The sequence below is a fragment of the Mus pahari genome, chromosome 3 (genome assembly GCF_900095145.1).
Source record: "Mus pahari chromosome 3, PAHARI_EIJ_v1.1, whole genome shotgun sequence".
Taxonomy (NCBI): domain Eukaryota; kingdom Metazoa; phylum Chordata; class Mammalia; order Rodentia; family Muridae; genus Mus; species Mus pahari.
The window spans coordinates 53,603,820-53,622,554 of NC_034592.1; the positions used below are offsets into that span (position 1 = coordinate 53,603,820).

The 18,735-nt window shown below is 40.0% G+C and overlaps 1 protein-coding gene across 2 annotated transcripts in view; it reads left to right on the forward strand.

Moving 5' to 3' along the window:
- Positions 1 to 18,735, forward strand: part of Xirp2 (xin actin binding repeat containing 2) — a 79,454-nt gene that overhangs the window by 57,505 nt on the left and 3,214 nt on the right. The window contains exons 4-8 of one of the 2 annotated variants that reach the window (XM_021193111.2): positions 669 to 755; positions 1,132 to 1,204; positions 2,666 to 2,799; positions 3,576 to 12,810; positions 14,860 to 14,993. In XM_021193111.2, coding sequence (XP_021048770.1) covers positions 669 to 755; positions 1,132 to 1,204; positions 2,666 to 2,799; positions 3,576 to 12,810; positions 14,860 to 14,954 — 9,624 coding nt within the window. In that variant the 3' untranslated portion in view covers positions 14,955 to 14,993. The remainder of the gene's footprint in view (positions 1 to 668; positions 756 to 1,131; positions 1,205 to 2,665; positions 2,800 to 3,575; positions 12,811 to 14,859; positions 14,994 to 18,735) is intronic. The other variant, XM_021193110.2, reaches the window with a different exon arrangement.

The following is an 18,735-nucleotide window of genomic DNA, read 5'->3' on the forward strand; positions in this document are numbered from 1 at the left end:
ATTCAAGTCAGTCCAGCATAGATACAAATGTCCTTAGAAGTAAAAGATGACATCAGAAATGTGATTGGGAGAAAGAACCTTAGTTAGACAAAAGAGAAGGACTTGACCAAAGGAGTTTGGGAGTTTCTAGAAGCTTCCAAAGACAAAGGAAGGAGGTCTCCCATAGGACCTGTAGAAAGGAGTTGATGCCTTTTTTTTTTTTTTTACATCTGTCAACACCCAGTGAGACTTAATCAGAATTTCTGAACTTAAGTGTAAAATAATTAGATAACACCATTTCATTGTAAATAACTATATTTACAGCATTACGTTTTGGCAGCAGCTGGTGCCATGATCCTGATCCTGCTTTTCTTCCTTCTCCTTTTGCTCCTCCTTCTTTTCCTCCTTCACCTCTCCATCCTCCTCCTCTTCATCCTCCTCCTCCTCTTCTTCATCCTCCTCCTCCTTTTCTTTTTCTTCCTCCTCCTTCTCTTCCTCCTCTTCTTCTTCCTCCTCCTCCTCCACCTCCTCTTCCTCTTCTTCTTCCTCCCCCTCTTCTACTTCCTCCGCTCCCTTCCCTCCTCTTTTCAGAATTGTCTATTACTGAAACTACATTAATAAAGTAGTTCGTTTTCAGGTGTTCCTTAAGAATTGTCAGTCTGTTTATATGTCTAATTGCTCATCTTCAGGACGCAGTCCACAACAGTAAAGAAATAAGAAGGAATGAACAAGAAGTTTCTAAAGGACATGGAACTGATGTCTTCAAAGCAGAAACGGTAATTACCTAAGAGCACAATGATTTTCAAATGGCCTTCAGAACTGTGTAGAATTTCTGACTTTGCTATAAATATATGCTTTAGTACATGTATTTAGTATAAATATACAGCCGTGTGTCTAACCCTACTTTCCAGTTAGAATTTTTTTTTTTTAATTAGACAAGTGCCCTAAAAATATGCCTGCTCTAAGGGGCTGTTCACATATGTTGTGTTGTAACTTGAGTACACATTAAAATAAACAATAGTAATAGTAGCTCGCATCCCTTGACGCATACCAAATTCTCAGAAAAACACTGTAAAATGCAGGTTATGTTCACTGCTCAAATCACTGACATCTTCAAAACAATTATTCTTTTTAAATTGTCTTTAAACACAGATGTCCCATCTTGAAGAGCACACTGAGGAAACAAAGCAAGCTTCGCAGTTTCATCAATATGTTCAAGAGACAGGTAAGGGCCCGGCACACTTGGTCCAGCTCTACCTTTGTCCTTTGGGTGTGTCTGGGTTTGGAAGACTTTCAAAAGCTAGTCCTCCTCACCGAGCAACTTTAGTAACTATGACTCATGTTCGCGAAGAGGGCTAGATAGCATTTCTGCATATAATTAGATTTTGTCTCTGGTAGGACGTGTAATATTTTTTAAATAGCTCTTTGCCCATCAGGCCTATGATGAATTCACCTAAATTCCAAACAGTTGATAAGGTAAGAGCTACTGATTTTTTTTTTTTTTTGTAACCTTGGGACCCAGAATAAAATGTATTGCTTATAAAGCACTCTGACAATAAAATTACCTACATTATATCAATATTAATAACAAATTTAGGAACTAATATACTTAGTTCTCGACATACAAATAAGAGTTGAGATTACATGGAAATTTCTAGATGTTTTCAGGAAATGAAGTGCAGCTGTCTACTTGTACAAGACTTGCTTCCCTGATGAGGTGAAAGGAAAGATTTAACCCTGATGTGTCCTAACTATCACTTGAGTCTTGCTGCTTAAGAAAGGCAGTATTCTACCTGCCAGGCTTGATGACTTGTGCTAGTAACCCTGGCATTTAGGAGGTTCAAGCAAAAGGATTGATGCTGGTTCAAGGCCAACCTGTGCTATACTGTAAGATGTAGGCTAGCCTAGACTATTAACAGAATTCTTCTCAAATATTCAAAAACAAACAAACAAAGAAAAGTAGGCCTCCATTACTCCTCTTGTTCTTTAAGATGTTTTATTTTTACTGAGTGTAGAATTAGAACACAGTTGCAGAAGTTTTGAAAATATTCCCATCCAGAAATAACCAGTCCAGATTTCTTTTAAAGTTTATTTTTATTTTTGTAAAATGTGTGTGTATGAGAGAGAGAGAGAGAGAGAGAGAGAGAGAGAGAGAGAGACAGAGACACAGACAGAGACAAAAGAAAAGAGACAGAGATACTGAGACACAGACAGAGACAGAGAAATAGTCACAGAGACAGAAAGACAGAGACACAGAGAGACAGAAAGAGACTGAGTGACAGAGAGAGACATAGAGAAACATAAACAGACTGACAGACAGGGAGCCCTAGAGGGACAGAAGAGGGCATTTGACCCACTACAGTTGAATTTCCAAGCTGTTCTGATCTGACAACATGAGTGTTGTGAAAATAAGCTTAGGTCCCCTGCAAGAGCAGCAAGCTACCCCAACACCCATGCCATCTTTCCTGACCCCTACTCCTACCAATAATTTTTCTGTTTCTTCCCTTTTTTCTGTAATTTTTGCTTCACTTCTACATTTCTAGCTGAAGTAATGTTTTGTGCATAAATCTGTCCTTTGAGTCTTATTCCTTCATTTATATTATAAGAAGTTTAATGCAAAGCAGTGTCTTCTCAAATACCATTTTATTCACTATAGAATATCCCTGTTATCTGCTTCTCTTTGTAGTCATTGATACGCCGGAAGACGAAGAGATTCCTAAGGTTTCCACTAAGATTTTAAAAGAGCAATTTGAAAAGTCTGCCCAGGAAAACTTCCTCTACTCTGATAAAGAAATATCGCCCCCAGCCAAGTGTATAAAGGTAAGGTAACATACAGGAAAATATTGGGTGTTAGTGTCATACTTAAATGTACTAGAATTTTATGGCATTTTCTTCACAAAAAATTTTGAACTAGCTTTGACTCTGTTTCATAAAGAGAGTATTGATCTAAGAGGTAGAGTAAGATCTCTCCAACTACTGGCAAACATGAATAGAGAGTCATGTATATTTTAAAGTCTCTAACATCAAATAAAGTAATTAAATTGATTTTAAATGCTAGATGGTTACATGCTCTGTTTTAAATGCCACAAAACAAAAAATAAACAAACAAACTCCATGAAAGTATTCAAGACTTTTTCTCTTTTTCTGAATATTTCTCTTCTTATCAAGTAAAGAAATTTTAAGAATATGTATAAATGTTAAACCAGACATAGATATATACCTTTAAGCTCAACACTTGCAGGAGGATCCCTGTGAGGTCAAGGCTACAAAGAGTAATTCTGTCCCCCCTCCCCTCCACCAAAAAAAAAAAAAAAAAAAAAAAAAAGAAAGAAAAGAAAAGAAAAGAAATGAAAGAATATGTATTAACATTGAAATACTGAGTTACTGGTTGATGGAAAAGCATTAAATTATTAAAAATTAGGATGATATTTATTAACACACATTGACTATTTTCCCAAGTAGGTTTAAGCACAATGCATACCTGTTTTCCAAGGAAGGCATCACAGCAGAATCCTGATGTGCACAGGTATAAGGTAGGGCTCAGGAAATCTCCATACTACAATCATCGTTTTAAGCTTTGATTTTCTCTCTTAAAGATTGAAAATGACATTGAAGAAACCTTAAAGTCATCATCAGCTGTGGGTACCTCTTCTTCTTATACTTCAACTAGGCAGAGGAAGGAAACTTCAACTTCAAGTTATAGTAATCACATTCTGACTTCAACAACTCTGGCACAAGATGATGGCACTCCTTCAGGAAAGATGGAAGAATTTCCTCCTCCCCCACCAATGGATATGACAGCATTTTCCCAGTCCCCTGAATTCCCCGGCCCTCCTAGAAGACTGCCAATACCCAAAGATTTATACTCTAAGCAAAGAAATTTGTATGAATTAAACCGTTTATACAGGCATATCCATCCAGAGTTAAGAAAAAACTTAGAAAAAGATTATATCAGTGAGGTTTCTGAAATTGTTTCTAGCCAGATAAACTCAGAGAACTCAATATCAGCAAATGTACAACAAGCTCGGTATGTTTTCGAAAATACAAATGACAGTTCTCAGAAAGATATTAACTCAGAAAGAGAAAACCTGGAGTGGGATGAAATTCTCAAAGGAGAGGTGCAGTCGATTCGATGGATTTTTGAGAATCAGCCATTAGATTCTATCAACCAAGGTTCTACAGATGAAGGGTACACTTCCAAAGGCATTGCTGACCAAGAACTCATTGCTGGAGGTGATGTGAAATATACAACTTGGATGTTTGAAACTCAGCCAATAGATGCATTGGGAATTCCTTCTGCTGGCACTGAAGGAAACACTGAGAAAATTCCTGAACTAGCTAGAGGAGATGTTTGCACAGCAAGGTGGATGTTTGAAACAAGGCCTTTAGACTCCATGAACAAAATGTATGAATGTCAAGAAGAAAGAGCATCTACTCTTACAAAGGATATAACTGGGGGAGATGTCAAGACTGTGAGATACATGTTTGAAACTCAACAACTAGATCAACTTGGACAGCTTCACTCAGTGGATGAATTGAACTTGTTACAACTCAGATCAGAACTCAAAGAAATTAAAGGAAATGTTAAGAGAAGCATAAAGTGTTTTGAAACTCAACCATTGTATGTCATTAGAGATGGTTCAGGCCAAATGCTAGAAATCAAAACTGTGCAGAGAGAAGATGTTGAAAAGGGGGATGTAAGAACAGCACGTTGGATGTTTGAAACACAGCCTTTGGACACAATAAACAAAGACATCACAGAAATTAAGGTTGTTCGAGGAATATCCATGGAGGAAAATGCCAAAGGTGGGGTGAGTAGAGCAAAGTGGTTATTTGAAACTCAACCACTGGAGAAAATCAAAGAAGAGTCAGGTGAGGCTGTCCTGAAAACAGAAGCAGTCATAGGTACAGATGTTTCTAAAAAATGTTGGATGTTTGAAACACAGCCACTAGATATTCTAAAAGAATCTCCTGATACGGAGAGTGTATCGCCTGAAGAGAGAATCGGGGGTGATGTAAAAACCACCAAACATCTATTTGAAACACTCCCAATAGAGGCTTTAAAAGACAGCCCGGATATTGGAAAGCTTCAAAAAATCACTGCCTCTGAAGAAGAAAAGGGGGATGTTAAGCACCAAAGATGGGTTTTTGAAACTCAACGCTTAGAAGATATTAGAGAAGATAAGAAAGAATATACCAGAACAGTGAGGCTAGAAGCAGTTGATAGAGGACATGTAAAGAACTATACTCATATCTTCGAATCCAATAATCTAATTAAGGTTGATGCATCACATCAAATTGAGGTAGAAGGAGTCACAAGAGGCACTGTGGAGTTGAATAAATCTCTCTTTGAGACAACTCCCCTGTATGCCATTCAAGATCATCTTGGAAAATACCACCAAGTAAAGACAGTCCAGCAAGAAGAACTAGTAAGAGGTGATGTAAGAAGCTGTAGATGGCTCTTTGAAACAAGGCCTATTGACCAATTTGATGAAAGCCTTCATAAATTTCAGATAATTAGAGGAATATCTGCTCAAGAAATACAGGCAGGGAATGTAAAATCTGCTAGGTGGTTGTTTGAGACCCAACCTCTTGATTCAATTAAATATTTTAGTAATGTGGAAGAAACAGACAGCAAAACTGAACAAAATACTGATATTGTTAAAGGGGATGTCAAAACCTGTAAATGGCTATTTGAGACCCAGCCAATGGAGTCTCTTTATGAAAAAGCTTCCTTGATGACCAACTCTGAAGATATTCATAAAGGTGATGTTCGAACCTGCATGTGGCTGTTTGAAACTCAGCCACTTGATGCCATAAAAGATGACCCTGAAGCAACAGTAAAACTGCAAACTGTGAAACAAGAGGAGATACAAGGTGGGGATGTTCGGACAGCATGTTTTCTTTTTGAGACCGAAAATCTGGACAACATACAGGGGGATGAAGGGAAAGAAAATAAGCCCATGGAGATGGATATACAATCTGGGGATGTCTCTGGCATGAAGTTTAAGTTTGAAAATCAGTCCTTAGACTCTATAAATTGCAGTTCAGAGAATGTTCTGAATAAGATCAAAACCCTAAAAACCGAAGACATTCAGAAAGGCAATGTTCTAAATTGTAGGTGGCTATTTGAAAACCAACCAATTGATATGATAACAGAAAGTCAAGAAGGGGATGGGTTGGTTAAAACAGTGACAGACGTACAAGGTGGGAATGTAAGAAAGGGGTGCTTCATTTTTGAGACGTTTTCTTTAGATGAGATTAAAGATGAATCTGATGGCATCAGCATGAGAGAAACGACTCCTGGGGAAATAATAAAAGGTGATGTGAAAAACTACAAAATGCTTTTTGAAACACAACCACTCTATGCAATTCGAGACAATGAAGGGTTTTATCATGAAGTGACAACAGTTAAAAAAGAAGAAAGAATACATGGAGATGTACGAGGGACAAGGTGGCTCTTTGAAACAAAACCATTAGACTCAATTAACGAATCAGAAGAGGTATACGTTATTAAATCTGTCACTCAGGAAGACATTCAGAAGGGGGATGTGAGTTCTGTCAGATACAGGTTTGAAACTCAACCACTGGATATGATTTCAGACAAATCCCATAATATTGTGCCCACTGTTGACTCTATTCAAGGAGGCAATGTGCAGATGAGTAAACAATTATTTGAGTCTGAAGGTGGTGACAAGAAGAACTATGTAAGAACAGTAAGCATCAATGAAATACAAAAGGGCAATGTTAAGACTTCGACTTGGCTCTTTGAAACTCACAGCATAGATGAGCTGGGAGAAGAGTCTAGACATGAAAATATCAAGACAGTTACCCAGGAAGATGTGCAGAAAGGTGACGTGAAGCAAGCAGTGTGGCTTTTTGAAAACCAGACTTTGGATTCTATTAACGAACTCGATGAAAACCATACCAAAATGACCAAGGAAGAAATTCCTCCATCGGATGTCAAGACAACTACGTGGCTCTTTGAAACAACACCTATTCATGAATTTAATGAAACTAGAGTCGAGAAGGAAGAAATTATTGGTAAAAGCATTAAGGAAACTTTGGAAGACCTCTACTCTCAAAGAGTTGTTGAAGCTCCCGGAATTATCATTGAAGCTGATGAAGTTGGGGATGTCAGAATGGCCAAATACAAGCTCATGAACCAAACAACTCCTGAGATCCAGAAAGAAGAAGTTATCAGGGCCGATCTCAGAAACATAATGATGAACCTGCTTTCCCAAAGAGACTGCACAAAGAAAGAGATATTTGTCAGTGAAGAGGAGAAGGGAAATGTCAATTTTACTAAGACTCAATTATTAAACAGATCGATGGAATTTCATGCTGAAAAAGAAGAGATAGTGAGAGGGGATGTAAAACAAGCAATCCAAAAGCTGTTCTCAGAGGAAAGGCATGCAAAGAAAGGCATATTAATTCAAGAAGATGAAAAAGGAGATATTAACATGACTATCTATTGTCTTCTTCATGAAAATGATGGTGACAAGACTGAGAGAGAAGACATATTGGGAGGTGATGTGAGGCGCACCATTCATAATCTGTTATCTTCTGCATCAAATGATAAAATATCCGAAAGGACAAAAGTCGATGCTTCGGAGAGGGGAAATGTTCAGTTCTTCACAACATGCATCGAAACTGGAGCTTTGGATTACCTCAAGCAACTCCAAACAGGGTTCAATGAAAGCACACACACAGCCAGCAAGCAAGAAGGAGAGGAGGAAATAATCGGTGGTGATGTTGAGGGAACAAAATTCTTACTAAAGAAAAGGCAGTCTTCCTTTGAACGTACTGTTAGTGAGACTGACATCATCCCGGGCGATGTGCGTAATACAGTTAAAGTCTTCATGACAGAGCCTCAGAGTTCATCTTATAAGGCAGTGAAAGAAGAGATTATAAAAGGTGATTTGAAATCAACCCTGAATTCTCTCAACCAGGCCACGAATCAGAAAACAGTGGCTAAAACAGAAGAAATTGTGAAAGATGACAGGCTGTCCATACTCAAGTCACTTAAGGAGTCAGGCAACAGACAGAAAGAACCCAAACAATCTGGTGTCATGTCTAGTGATATTGGGCAAGCTATTGAGTGCCTCGAGAAGGCTACAAATACAAGGACTGAAATCTTGAAAAGGGAGCTAATATTAGATGATCTTAAAACATCATTAAGGTCTTTAGAAGAAGAACAGTGTGGTTTCAAAGAGGTTAATAAACAGGGAATAGTCAAAGATGTACTACCTGGGATGCTAAGATTCTCAGAAAGCCAGAAAATAGGGATTCATCCAGCAGCTGTCCAGAGGGACAAAAAAAGTCTTCTTCAACCAGTGCCAGGACCATTTGAACCAGCAATCAAGCAGCAAGCAGGACCAGGCACTCTTGATGAAACTACACAGAAATCCTGCCTTCGGTCTTCAATAGAAAAAAGAACTGAAGCTAATCTTCCCAAAGCCCCTAAGGGCACTGTAAAGATTGTCATTGATCGTGAACAAAACAATGATGCTCTTGAGAAAAGCCTTAGAAAAATGTCTAATTCAGAGCATAGAGATAGGAAAAATGTCTTAGACATGAGTGACAGAATGGGTGTCTGGACTGAGAGTGAAGAATGTCTGTGTAGTGACGACCATATGAGCAAACAGTTGAGTGCCACCATGTCAATGAAGGAAAGTCTAAAATCTGAGGAATCGGAGAATGTGAGAGAAGCAAAGGATGATGCCGTTAGCTCCACCCAGTCTGTGGATAAAACATTTAGAAAGCAACAGACTCAAACCTGTGAACTTGGGAATGATCACAGGAAGTCTTGGTTCCAGCATTCCTATGGGGAGAATCAGAAAAACACCCAAGACATTGAGATCACAAGGGACTTTCAGAAGCAAGCCTTGCTCAGTCAGGAAAAGCAGTATTCTAATAAAGAGATGAAGAAAAATGAGACAAGCCTTCAACCTTTGCCTGTGGGTAAGGAGGTACACAGTGTACCAGGAGTGACAGTCTCTGGGAAAAACCACAAAAGAATTCAGGCAACTGACAAGAAACAGAAAACTGATGTTTGTCTGGAAAGTCAGGGCTTTCTAATGAAGACAAACACTTCCAAGGAGTTAAAAATGGCAATGGAGAGGTCCTTTAATACAATCAACCTTCACCCTGAATGTGGTATAAAAGATAAAGAGGACTCCCTTCCTCCTCCATCTCCCCCTCCTCTTCCACCTTCCAATGCATCATCTGAAATTGAATTTCCTCTCCCTCCTCCACCACCTTTAATGCTGTTGCCTGGAAAAAATGAGTCCCCTCCCTCATCTCCCACTGAGAAGACAAGGGTTGAATTTGAAAGCTTCCCAACCCTCCCTCTTCCTCCACCACCAGTAGATGAGAAAGCTGAACAGGAATGTCTATCAACAACCCTACCTCCTCCCCCTCCTCCAACTCCATCTCAACCAGGACATCCTTTTCCCTCCTCCATTCTAGAACATCACAGGGAAGCATTTTTACAACAGTGCTCCCCAAAAGGAGCCTTAGGTGCTCATCCGCCTCACTCACAGGCTAAAAGTCAAACGGGAAAATCACCACCTCCCACACTCCCCAAACCCAAACTTCCCAAGAGAATTAAAGATAAGATGAACCAGTATTCCTCAAGTGGTGAATTGGAAAGATCGCTGTCAGATATGGAAATTAAAGCTACCCTCTCAAAGGATCAGAAAAGATCAATGGTGACAATGAGCAGTGAGCACACAGAGACAAAGCAAGATGTCATGTTCGGAAAAAGTCTTGTTGGAAGAAAACAGCTGCCCATTGACTCTGCAAACTCGCTCTCACAGACAGTTCCAGAAATTCCAGCACCCAAGGAAAAACAGACAGCAGCCCTCGTTAAATCCCACTCATTCCCATCAGGTTCAGAACAGCAAAGTCCTAAGCCGTACATGAGGAAATTCAAGACACCTTTAATGATTGCTGAAGAAAAATACAGACAGCAAAAGGAAGAGCTTGAGAGGCAGAGACAGGAGAGTCCTTGCCACAGGGTCATCAAAACAGAAAGCCAGCACCAAAGCTTATCAGGGAAGGAGAAAGAAATAGAGTTACAAAAAGCAAGTGAGGCAATCTCCACACCCAAAAAGGAGTCAGGCTTCACTAGGGCACAGCCCGACCTGGACGCTAAAAGCAGGGCTGTGATTGCAGGTGAAGGCTCTGGAAGCCAGCTCTCCACAGCTTCTGCCTTGACAGTGGCTACTGAGAGGTTCCAACACGTTCTAGCCGCTTCTGAAGATAAGCTTACCTTGAGGCAGGAAGGCATCGAGAACTCAAGTGATGCCTTACGATCGAAATCGGCTTGTGAAATGAACCAGAGTCATGAAGAATGTAAGACACAGCAAACATTTGAGCAACATGTGACGAGGCTGCCCTTTCCTCAAACCAAACCTAGTTCCCCAAGTTTCAAAGTGAAAACTATCAAGCTTCCAACTCTAGATCGTACACTGACTGAAACAGAACTCAGCTCTGAACACCACATCAAGCAATCTGAAGTTGACATCCAAACCAGTACTAAACAAGTGGATAAGGAAATCAAGAAAACCCAGGCAAGCACACGGTATGATGATAACCCGTCTGTGCCTGAAAAATATTTTCAGTTACCTAAAACAGAGAAACGGGTGACCATACAAATGCCCAAAGAATATGCAGAGAAAACTCATAAAAGTAAGCCTCAAACAGTTCCCAAGAAGCATGGAGGATTTGGGGAGTTTGACAGAGGGAATGTCCTGGGGAGGGAAGGAAAAAATCAGGACTCCTCCATGAGCCGTTCAAAAGAAGACAAACTAACAGTTGAAAGAAAGCAACATCCGCAGAACCAGAGTGGACCAAGGTTAGTCCAACAAAAGGTTATCGAGGAACGCCTGGACTCCCAGAGGCAGAATTTTCAGCAGACACAAACTTCTAGAAGTACAACTGAGCATGAAGAACTCTCCCAGTCTTACAATGCTACGCAGGAGAAAACATGTCTTAGAGACAAGAGCAAACAACAGAAACAGGCCTCCTCTAATACTGAAGAATCAAAGCAAGAGCTAAGACAGAACAAATCTTCATTTTCCTCTGTGAAAGATTCCCAGCAGTATGATGGAAAATGTGCCATAAATATATTGGAATTCCTGAGAAAACGCGAAGAGCTACAGCAGATTTTGTCTAGAGTGAAACAGTTTGAAGCAGAGTCAGGTAAAAGTGGCCTTAAAACGTTTCAGACACTGTTAAATATTGTCCCGGGATGGCTGATAAGTGAGGAGAAAAGAGAATATGGAGTTCGTGTTGCCATGGAGAATAATTTAGAAAAAGTCAAAGAAGAAATCACACAGATTAAAACTCAAGCCAAGGATATGCTCCTTCACTGTGAACATGTGATTCAGACAGCCATGATGGCTTCCCAAACAGGAAAGCAGAGAGATAAACCGACCAATCTTAATGAAAGGCCACTGAAAGTGTCTACTGTTAATCTCAGCGCTAATAAATGCACTGAACAGAAAGAAAGTAAAATTGCAGAAGAAAAATTAACACACCGCCAAGTGGCAAGTCATCCTGAGGCAGCAACTCCGAATCCTGTGAAAACATATCACGAGGCTAAGGGGGAAGACAGTAAGATGGCTCCTCCCTCTTTGAAAACTCGCCCTCCATCACCGACTTTCATTACAATAGAGTCCACTGCCCGCAGAGCAGAAACCTCCACGAAGAGTGAGCTTTCTCAGTCCCCTAAAAATAACAGTTGTATTGAACCTCCACTCAGAAGACCCATGGAACATGTATCTGGACTTGCCAGAACAAGAGCATCACCTTCCCCGCCAAGGAGTCGTTCAGAACAACTTGTCAGACTCAAAGACACCACGGCGAGGCTAGCCAAAGGCACCATCCCCTGTTCACCAGGGACCCCAGTCCCAATTGTAGAGAAGAGATCTGAGGTTGTCATGTCTCCAGCCACACTCCGCAGGCAAATCAAGATAGAAAGTCGTGGTGGGGACTCACCGCCCACCATCACAATACCTGTGAGTGTAAACCACGTCGTTAGTGGTTCCTTCAGAGAATCTGTAGACGCTCAAGAGGCTGTGAAGAAAACAGAAATAAAGGAGACTTATGTTCATAAAGACAAAATGAATTCTGTCAGCAGAGCAATGCCAGAGACTGAAAGTTACGATGCAGTCGAAATCATCCGCAAGGTGGAAGGGCCCCACCTATCAGAACACACAGAGAGATTTGAAGCCACCAATCAAAGGGCTGAACGTTTTCTGAATGGCCATGAAAATGAAATAAACAGATGGTTTAGGGAATTTGAGAATGACCCAGTTTTCAGAGCAAAAACAGAGAGAAGAGCTTATGCAAATGGCGAAATAAACCACAACATGAAACAAGAGAGTCACACATTTTGCAAGGAGGAATTTGGATTAGCATCTTCTGAAACTGCTAATTTTACAGGCTTCTCTTACAGACATCCGCAACTTCCTGCAATGCAGCCCAGGGTTCACGCTGAAGCAAGGTCTCTCAATGAGCATTTCTCCAGCGTGGATGCATTTGACAGTCAGATTGTTGGGTCAAAGGTAGCAACCGCATCATCTCGGAGCACAGAAGCTGGCAGATCTGGCTTTGACTTCAAGCATGCCCCACCGACCTATGAAGATGTCATCGCTGGCCACATCCTAGATGTTGCAGATTCACCTACAAACCTCAGACGGAATTTTCAAAAGACATGGCAGGAGAGTGAGAGAGTTTTTCAGCGCCTGGGATATGAAACCTCGGATGCACATGCAACAGAAATGAGCAGGGCCTTCCAGGAGGAATCTGCCTTTTTAAGTGGTAAATGAGATTGAAGAGTGTGAAAGAAGATTAACTCATTTGAAAGCATGTGTGCCAAAGCCAGATGATTTGCAATTAAAACAGTGTGTGGAAATAATCAAGTAACAAGCTAGGACTAACAGCTGTCCATGAGGGCTTCTGATTTTCTACTGTCCTTGCTTTCATTATTTGCCTTTTCTATAACAACATCTAATATGACCTGCAGTATGCATTTCTGAAACCTCTTCTTCAAACTCAAGTTAAATAAGAGTTTGAAGAAACCATAAGACATAATAATAGTACTGGCTTTATTAACTATGGAACTAATTATTTGCTCTAGAACAAACCAATTATTAAAAGTTCCTAATAAAATTGACTTCATTAAATAGTTTGTGGTGGTATCAGATCAAAACCTTCAGCCTGGTATTGTTATATTTTAACTGAGTACTTAAATAGCCTCTATATTAAGTCTATATTAAGTTCAATACATGTAAGTCATGACCCCAGACAGAACTCACAGTATATATGCCGAAAGGAGTTTCATGAATCTGATAAATGTGTAAATGTGTAAATGTGTAGGCATAACAATAGACATTTTAGCTGTTATTATTGAATTGAGATGATTCCGTCCACTGAAACCAATATTTCTATAACTGATATTTTCACCTTTATGAACATAAACTCTAAATGATAACTCAGTTGGCTCATTCACAGACGAGGATAAGCCATATGTATTAAAACTTGATTATGTTAGTAAGATGAAGGCTTTAACTCATCTGAACATAGTACAGGATATTTTTAACATCAAAAGGTAGCTTTCTCCATTTTATTTTCAACACTTTTTACAATTAATGAGGCTTCATGATCAAAAGGATTGGATGTATTTAATAGGCATCATTAATACAGTCCACTCTTTTAGACAGATTGAAAGAAATAGCAAACTTAATAATAAAAACCACTGAAATTAATAATTATGCCTCTCATATTTACAACACATGTGTCTAGTTTATCAAGTTAATATGGTTTCTTAATCTGCTTGCTTCTGGCATAATTAAGCAAAGCTGTCTAATTAATTTCAAATGTTCAGTTTTTGTTAAGACAATCCAAAACCATAGACAACACAGAAAAGCTGATGTTAAGTATAGACATAGGTCCCTACAGGAATCAAAAGGGAAAAGGAGTCCTCTCCATTACAGAGATGCAGAGTGTAGGCACTAAAGCTGCTTCTGTATGAAGGACCTTTGACATACTTGCTTGCATAGGTGACAAATACTAATGCTACCTTATTCTCAGAAGAGTCTGGTGAAAATTAAAACCCATATGTAATCGATATATCTCTGTCCGCTGTGAGTCACCATAGAAACTCTGGCTAGTGAGTTTACGAGGACTGTCCTTCACGGGGGAGCAATGGCAAGTGACTGTAAGAACTGAGACAGAGAAGCAGAGAACACAGGAGGAGCAGCTGTAAGGATCCAAAAGGCTGTACAAATCTAAAGCCAGTTAGGTGACAGTAGAGGACCTGGCCTGCACATCTCACGTACGGGAGAGTATCATTACGAGGCAGTAGATGACAGGAGGTAAACCTAGAAACATTGAAAAAATATTTAATCAAATATTATACAATTTCTTGCTTATAAAACTGTATGTACTTTAGAACAATTTATCTATATGGTTTTAAAAATTAAATTTTCGTGCACGTAAACATGAATATGTAGGGAGAGCTCAGTTGCTTGAAATGATGCACTTTCTCAAGGCTCCCCATAAGCTTGCTCTATCTGTCTAATGTATTAACATGTTAGCATAACACACATTTATGTGTTTATTCTATAATTAGCTGAAGTATTCATAAGGAATACATGGTAAAGACATTAAACCTTGTACCAGATCCTAAAACTCTCTACTCTAGCATAGCCTGTTCCAAGAAAGGAGACAAAAGATTATTCTTAGAGCTGTTTCACTTTATCGGCATGGCCGGTTAGTGCGTTATTTGTTTTCTTATGCCTTTACAGTTGTGACTGAAAAGAGAAATATATAAGCCTTTATATATATATGTATTTTTTTTATTTTTAGAAACTGTTGGTCCAAGACAAGGAAATTTGCATAATTTGTCAAAAGACAGTTTATCCAATGGAGTGCCTCGTAGCAGACAAGCAGAATTTTCATAAATCTTGCTTCAGATGCCACCATTGCAGCAGTAGGCTGAGGTAAAATGCCTTGTTTGATTGTGCCACATAGATTCAATAGCCTTGTAGCATATCCATAATGTTGAGTCCAGTGGTTCTCCACCTTCCTAACACTGCTACCCTTTAATACAGTTCCTGATGTTGTGGTGACCCCCAACCATAAAATTATTTTCATTGCTACTTTATAAGTAACTATTGCTAGTTATGCATTGGTAGTGTAAATATCTGATATTTCTAATGCTCTTAGGCAACCCTTGTGAATGGTTCATTTGACTCCCACAAAGGGGCTATAATCCACAGGTTTAGAACCACTGGTTGAGAGAGTAGAATTTTCCAGATCTTGCCACTGCCTCCAGTGACTATAGTCACACAGGAGGCCAGGGCAGAGGGTGGGGGATGGCAGGGGGGTGTTCCTGTTCTATTATGCATTGGTCAGGTTGGTCATCAACCTTACCATTTCACAAGCTGCCTCTCTTATTGTGGAAACCATGTGGGTGAGAGGGCATGCTGAGTGCCTGAGCAAGTCAGGATGTTTAAGTTAGTGCTGTGGCTGGAAGTCTAAGCTTTAGATTAGAAGCTGTAAACTCTTTCTGTAAAGGGCAGATAGTGAATATTGTCATTTGGCTGGCTATTCTGTTCCCATCAGGACTCCTGGTTCATAGCAGTCCAAGAATGGCTATTTATCCAGACCAGGTGGAAGTAGCTGTAAATGAATAGGCCTGGATGTGTTCCAGGGAAACTTGGTATCCCAAAGCAGGGCATGAAAAGATCTTGCCTGTTTGAGAACCATTCTGTGAGTTAAGAAATAGAATTGGGAATAATATCAGTGACGGGTTGGGGGGTGGGGGGAGCTGTTTGTTTCTGAAGCAAAAGAAGCATGCTAATCAACAGAGTGGTGAGAGCTTGCCTTTTCCATGCCACTCAAAGTAGATGCATTCAAATGAACATGACATTTGGTAAGGCTGTAGTTTGAAATGCTGAAGGGGAAACTATTTTGCTGAATCGAATGTGCACCTCTCAGACTAGCACTTTCCTGACTTTAATTGGCAGTGTCAAATATTCCTCATTGCAACATTATTCTCCCTTGGTTTCTATGACAACATAACATAAGGATGCTCCTCTACTTTCAGGGTGCTCCTTTGCAGGCACATGTGTGGGCGACTCTTTCTGACCATCAATGAATGAGATGCTAGAGTTCTTCAGAATATACTGTTCAGATATACTCTTTGTATTGTTTCTTTTTCCTTCTGGTGAATCACATACAGTCTTGTAACTTAAACAGTCTTCCACATGGGTATGACTCTGAAATGTGTACTGCTGGGCCAGATTGCACCTTTGCTCATTAAATGCTTATATCCAATAATGGATGTCTCTGCAAGCATAATGATATCAATGGGACCCTTCTTCTTCTCACTGTTGACATTCCTTCTGAGTCTAATTTCTGTCCCCCTGTAAAAGTCGATAATGTGAACATTAACTGGGACCTAGTCACGAAGTTACTTATCCTTTTCCTTCACACCTTGCATCCAAGCGGTTCCCACTTCTTTATTACAGGACTCATACAGTTCCCTCTTCAGCTGTACACATTCTGCCATCCCAATAACCCAACTATCATTCCAGCAGCTATTGTCTCTCACTTGGGAGAATGCCACAGCCATCATAGCTAGAGATTTGGTCTTCTTGTCTTCCTATCTCTTACCAGCACCACTATCAAAACTCTGTCCTAAGACTGTGTTCTATATAATGTAGTAAAAGGATCTTTCTAAAGCACTAATTTGAAGTCACTTCTCTGTTTAAGACATAGACTAGCTTCTCCTGTCCATTAAAAAAAATATCTAACATGCAGTTCAAATGAAGCTCCTGTTTCTTGCTAATTCAAGCATCCCTAATCCTTCCCAGTTGTACATTACTTTCCCTGCACAAGTATTTCCTTCCAGTTCCAATTCATACTCAATTTTCTCTCTGCTTCTAGCTAGCACCACCCCTACTCCTTCTCAGGGTTTTTCATGTCCATCTGCCAGATGTCTATCAGGTTAATGTCCATTCATTCTTCAGACCTTCCCTAAGGCTATACCATCCATGAAGCTTCGTGTGACTTTCATGGACAGATCAGGTATCCTTCCCAAGTGTTCCTCAGAGCATTTCTTGCACTTTCTCCGCTGTCAATACAATCTAATATAATTCTTGTCGACATTAATTGTACTAGTGTTTGCTTTAACAGCACCTAGTGAAGGCTGATATACAACGAAGACTCAAAATTACATATTCAAAGGCTGATACTTTCAGGTGATGAATCAAACATACAGAGAAAGACACGCAAGCCAAACGCAAGGTATCCTAAATCGTTACAGCATGACCACTTTTTAACTACTAACCAAGGTAAAGAAATACTACTTTGCAAGCCTTCTTTGGAAGACCTCTTTTGTATACTCCATTTTAAACAGAACATCCACTCATTCCCAAGACTAAAAGTATTCATTCAAGTGATCATGTCTTTTCCTTTCATTGTTGCTGCCCAGTGTAGCTCCTCGCACTTTTATTTATTTTTTACTTTGTTGCATATTGTAATCATTTTTATCTCCCACTGTGTTCTCTTCTGGCCTCGCAACACATTTCTTTAGAGCACAGAACATTTGGTCTGTGGAATGTTCCAGTCTGAAGTTGCTAACTGCATACTCACCAAGTAGTTCAGGCTTCTTCTTGTTGTTCTGGATACTTCCAAACCGACAGCACTAGATTTTGGATTAGACCTTCTTCAGGTGTACACTATGCCTGGCCAAGTAACCACTTTTTAGGGGGAAAATAAAAAGGATGGTCGTCACAAACTTACTAAAGGTGTGTGTGTGTGTGTGTGTGTGTGTGTGTGTGTGTGTGTGTGTGTGTATGTGTGTGGTTGGGAATGGTTGATTGCCTTCAGTCAAATGCATTGAGAGTTGCTCGCCTCTTCTTACCCCAGTCAGAGAAATCTCTTCTCTTTCAGTCATCAGCAGAGGGCTTTTGCCATGACTATAATAGAATTTTAGGGAATTCCTCTTTATCTGAAAATTGCAGGCTAGCTTTACGTTTCCTGTGTAACCACTGATTCCATAATTTCCATAAGGTGTCTTTAACTTTAACACTTAGGTTCCCAATCTGTGGGTTGTGACCCCTTGTGGGGGACTCAAAAACCCTTTTCACAGGGGTGACCTGAGACCATGAGAAAACACAGATATTTACGTTATGATTTAGAACAGTAGCAGAATTACAGTTATGAAGTAGTAAGGAGAATAATGTCATGGTTGGGGTCACCATAACATGAAGAACTGTGTTAAAGAATCGCAGCAGTGTTAGGAAGGTTGAGAGCCACTGCTCTAATAGCATGTGGGACTTTATGTTAGCACTCTTGGTGCCCATGACACGATGTGTGTGTGTATGTGTGTGTGTGTGTGTGTGTGTGTGTGTGTGTGTGTCTCCTTTCCTTCATTCCTCAAGCATAAAGAAGATGGAGCCAGGCCAAATGCTCTGTGCTCTTAACAAATTGATCATGAGGAAAGAGGACATGCAAAGGACATTTAAGGATTAAGAGGAGAGGTACTTACTCCTTGGTGTTGGAACACATTTCTAGCACATGGATGGCCCTCCATTCAATGCCAAGTACTATTAAAACACCATAACAGATTTAGAATTAGAGTATCTTATAGTCATTCATTTAGCCACAGGTCAGAGCTGGGAACGTAGCTGAGGCAGTAGCCTGTTTGGGTAACATGCACAAGGCCCTGGGTTT